This window comes from Lichtheimia ornata, assembly GCF_029851405.1.
Source record: "Lichtheimia ornata isolate CBS 291.66 chromosome Unknown scaffold00264, whole genome shotgun sequence".
In the NCBI taxonomy this organism is placed as follows: Eukaryota; Fungi; Mucoromycota; class Mucoromycetes; order Mucorales; family Lichtheimiaceae; genus Lichtheimia; species Lichtheimia ornata.
The window spans coordinates 1-5,030 of NW_026695583.1; the positions used below are offsets into that span (position 1 = coordinate 1).

The window sequence follows — 5,030 nt, forward strand, 5'->3', positions numbered from 1 at the left end:
TCAACGTACTTTTCATTGTTATCCATTTTCTATTACCAAACATCACATTTTTTACGTTGAATTCTGCATCTCTATCCACCAACATGTCTTCCAACGACCAAACCAAGACCCAAGACGTTACCATGACCGAGGCCCAACAACCTCAAGAACAACAACAACAAGACAAGAGCAAGCAAGAGCTCGTAAAGATCATCAAGCACTACAAGGATAAGCTTGACAAGCTGGTTTCCCAATTCAGTGAAGTCATGGAGACCGCAAGTACCGAGCAAATTCAGTTGCGTCAAGCTGACATTGCCAAGACCCAAAAGGCTCTCGATAGCTTCCGCTATACCTATGAGCGGGAATACGGTGAAAAACCGAAACCTGCTAAAAAGGAGAAAGAAGCTAAAAAGGCTAAGGAAGGTGGCAATACCACTACCAAAGTCTCTGATAGGATGTCCGCTAAGGAAGTGCCATTGTTCCAGATTGCTGGTTTCTCTGTGTTCGATAGCAGCAAGGAGGTATACCCAACTGCTGAGCACTTTTTGAACCGCTTCGAAAAGATCTTGAATGCCAATACCATTGGTTGCAAAAAGACTTGGAAAAGATGGCTACCTTTGGCAGTGCCCCATGACTTGGATCATTGGTTCAAGGAAAAGGTTTTTGCTCGTAAGGGCATGACTTGGGACCGGGCATGTAAAATCATTCTCAAACGCTTTACTGCTGCGGATCAGCAAATGCACAAGGCTAAGGAAGCATACACCATGATGCAATTACCTGCCGAGTCAGTTGCTGATTATGGAATACGTTTCATGAATGCTGCTAGAGAGGGTGGTCTCGAAGACAACCATAATTTGGCTATTCGTTTCCTCACTTCTTTGCAAGATAGGATTCAAGAAAACGTTCAGGTGGCGTGGATTGGTAAACGAGGCAGTCATAAGCCCAAACGGGTTAGTGAAATCCTCAAAGTGGCCAATTCATTGACCATTTACAAGCGTAAGCGTGAGGAGGATCCGCAATCCAATGCTAGTAACAAGAAGTATTGGTGCCCTCATCATCAGCAGTACGTTAAGCACAAGCCTGCTGACTGCAACCAAGCGGTCAAGTCCAAGCCCAAGGGCAACAAGGCTAAAAGCAAGGTTGAGTCTTTGTATGAAGATGGGCTTTGCATTTATTGTGGCAAGGAATGGGATCCTGATCATCGTTGTGACGAATACCGCGAGGCTAAAAAGAAAAAGCGGGAAGCCAAACGACAAGAAAAGAAGCTCAATGCCCTTGCTGCCACTGCTGCTACTACTACTGCCGCCGATAATACATGCAACTCAGCTGATCCTGAGCCTGCTACCGATAAGATGGAGTCCACCGATATGGATGAAGTCCCTCACCCTGCCGATGATGCCATGGAAGATGTTTTGAGTGACATCGAGAATATCGAGGACATCCTCATTCAGTCTTCTGGTAAGTGTTTAGGCAACATTAGCTCAAACAAAAGATCACATGTACTCATCAATTCTCCCATTCTTATACAGAATAAGCGATACTGGGCCTTAGTAGATTCAGGAGCTGAAATTTCTGTTGTTAATAAAAGATTGTGTCATGATAATAATTGGACTATTCAATCTATTGATGGGAACATATTGTATCCGGGTACAGGTGATCGATGTGCACGCATTGGTATAACCGAGCCATTGCACATCAGCTATAATGGTCATAAGACTACATTTGTCTTTGAAGTGATGGATCTTGATAAAGAGGATGTCATCATTGGAGCGGATTTGATGCCGCATATTGGACTTGCAATTACAGGTTTAGCTGTCCGCTGGGATGATGAAGAAGATTCTAGTGAAAACGAGAAGCCTGATTCAGACACTCCTAATGACGCACCTGCAGGTTCTGATGATGAACGTAAAGCTTTCTTCAATGGGATTAACAAGTTCCTTGAAGCTAATGCTAACATCTTATCCACCACGTTTTGTAACATTCCTGAATCAATTGTGGAGTTGCCCACGCCCGATGGTGTCACTTCGTATCACCGCCAATATCCTATACCGTTTAAGCTGAGACCAGTTATTGATGCTGCTGTCGAAAAATGGCTAAAGGATGGTGTCATTGTTAAAGCTCCAGTCAACACGTCTTGGAATAGTCCTTTGACATTGGCTGATAAAAAGGATGCATACGGCAATAAAACGGGCAAAAGACCATGCCTTGATCCCCGTCATATAAACCGTTACCTGCCTGACGATCGATATCCATTGCCGCTCATTCGTGAAATCTTTCAAGATTTGGGTGGAGCAAAGGTATTCACTACTCTTGACTTGACGAACGCCTTTCACCGCTTTAAGATCAAAGAGGCTGATCAGCATAAAACCACGTTCACTCACAATGGTCAACAATACATGTTCCAAGGGTGTCCATTTGGTTTAAAGCCAATCTCTTCTAAATTTCAGCGGGTCATGCATATCATTTTTAAAGACATGCCATTCGTGCGTACGTTTGTCGACGATATAGTGATCTTTTCCTCCGATATGGATACACATCGTGAACACGTGCAACAAGCTATACATGCGTTGACAGCTGCAAACCTTATTCTTAATCCAAACAAATGCCACTTTGCCCAAAAGAGCATATACCTACTAGGCTTCTGCATAAGTCACAATGGTATTAAACTCGATCCTCGTAAGGTCTCAAATGCCTTGACGTGGCCTATACCACAATGTGGCAAGGACATTCAAAGGTTCATGGGCATTGTTAACTACTTCAGGAGTCACATCCCTAATGTATCCCAAACAAGCGCTCCCCTTGAAGCTCTACGTGAAAAAGGGTCCTTGAGAGGTTACTGGACTCGTGACCATACGTTGCGCTTTAATAACCTTAAAGAAGCCTTAGCTGCTAATGTCCCCTTGAAGTATCCCGATTTGAATGAGCCTTTTTATGTCGCCACAGATGCCTCTAATTATGGCATTGGAGCGGTTCTCTTTCAAATGAAGGACAACAAGGCACGATACATTGGCTTCATGGCACGCTCACTAAGCAAATCCGAGCGCAATTACTCAACAACAAAGAGGGAGTTACTTGCTGTTATTTATGCTCTCGACAAATTCCATCAATTTCTTTGGGGAAATCCGTTTACTCTTTATACGGATCATAAAGCCCTCACGTATCTTCATACTCAAAAGATTGCCAATCCAATGATGATCAATTGGTTGGATACCATCCTTAACTACTCTTTCAAAGTGGTGCATCTCCCCGGTCTTAAGAATGTACTTCCTGATCGACTCTCTCGCTTGTTCACCCCAAGTGCACAGCTGGAGGGGGGTAAGGTTGCCCGCTCAAATAAACGAATTGCTGCTATCAAAAGCAGAAGAAGAAGAAGAAAGCAGCTCATTACTGCACCTTCACCCAAAATCCCAACCGATACATTGACTCCAACCACAGATGCCGACAAACAAAGTGATCTTGAAGATGCTCACTACCAAGTTGGCCATGCTGGGGCGGAACACATTGTCAGGTACTTGCAACACACAAAAGGCGTACATTGGAATTCCATACTCCAGGATGCCGTTGAAATAGTAAAACGTTGTTCACAATGCCAAAAGTATAATATTGCGAAGAAGGGGTATAATCCTCTACGACCAATCTATGCTTACATACCAGGCGACCATTGGGCTGTTGACTTGGCTACATTCAATCAGACAACGCATTCTGGCAACAACTACTTACTTGTAATGGTAGACGTATGTACGAGATTCTGCATCCTACGCGCCTTGCCTAACAAGAAATCTGATACATTGGTTCATGCCTTCACGCAAATCTTTTGTGATTTCGGCTTACCTAAAGTCATCCAATCTGACAACGGGGCTGAATTCAAGAATCACCTCATGAAGAAGCTTGTCGATAGCTTGGGAATTGAGCATAGGCTCACAACGCCTTATCATCCTCGAGCAAATGGCATAGCCGAACGTTGGGTGCAATCATCAACTCAAATCATCCGTAAAAGGATCGAAGGCTCTGGAAAAGACTGGGACTACTATGTTCCTAGCACACAGTTAGCACTCAATATGCGCGTTTCCAAACGACTGCAGTGCCCACCTTTTTCCTTAATGTTCGCACGTAACGTCAATGAGTTTCGCGATTACCGGCAAGAGGACTCCACAAATGTCAAGCCGATGTCGTATGAGCAATTGGTTGAGCGTATCGAGCATATGCAAAAGGTCGTGTTTCCAGCACTCAAAGAAAGAACCATGTTGTATATAAACTTGCAAAAGAAAAAGTTTGACAAAAAGCACCGCCTCATTGATTTCCCTGAGCAAAGTCACGTCATGGCACGGGTACAAACACGTGGTAGCAAACTCGCACCTGTATACGAGGGGCCCTACACAGTCTTGCGCAAGACGCAAGGTGGCTCTTACATCTTGCAGGATGAAACGGGTTCATTAATGCCTCGAGATTATGCACCATCAGAATTAAAGCTCATCTCTCAAGATGAAGTTATACCCGCTGATGAATTATACGAGGTACAAGCCATCATCAATCATCGTGGCAAACCGAACAAACGTGAGTATCTTGTACGCTGGAAGGGTTATGGCCCTGAAGATGATACTTGGCTTACACCCGATAAGTTCACCGACCCTGATTTCATCATGCAGTATTGGAATAGGCTGGGTCAAAAAGATGATCAAAGTCAGCATCATGCCGATAATACATCTTCAAAGCGTAAAGCCACAGGCAACCATACTACCACTCGACGTAGCAAACGCCTTAGAAAGTAATCAACTTAAATGTTGTATACATAAACGTGCAGGCAATGTCTTTTCCCTTATTTTTTCCCACTGGGTTTTTGCACGGGTTTTTATGACGGCGCCATTCATGCACATCCATCTTCAATTTGTGTTACCCACATCCATTTCATGTTGCTCACAATACATTCCACAATACATCCTACACCATACCACCACTAATCCTTCCCACGTTTGTTCCAAACTGGAGGGGGGTAATGTGATATTATGGATATTGAATAATAAAAGGATGAATGTTTTCCCTTAAGGAATACA

General features: G+C 43.8%; 1 protein-coding gene across 1 annotated transcript; it reads left to right on the plus strand.

The window, feature by feature from the left end:
- Positions 1 to 83: 83 nt before the first annotated feature.
- Positions 84 to 4,748, plus strand: O0I10_013137 (uncharacterized protein; the record flags this gene model as incomplete). Its single annotated transcript, XM_058492965.1, has 1 exon — positions 84 to 4,748. One exon carries the CDS (start codon positions 84 to 86, stop codon positions 4,746 to 4,748), a length of 4,665 nt encoding a protein of 1,554 aa, XP_058336269.1.
- Between the last annotated feature and the right edge of the window lie 282 nt (positions 4,749 to 5,030).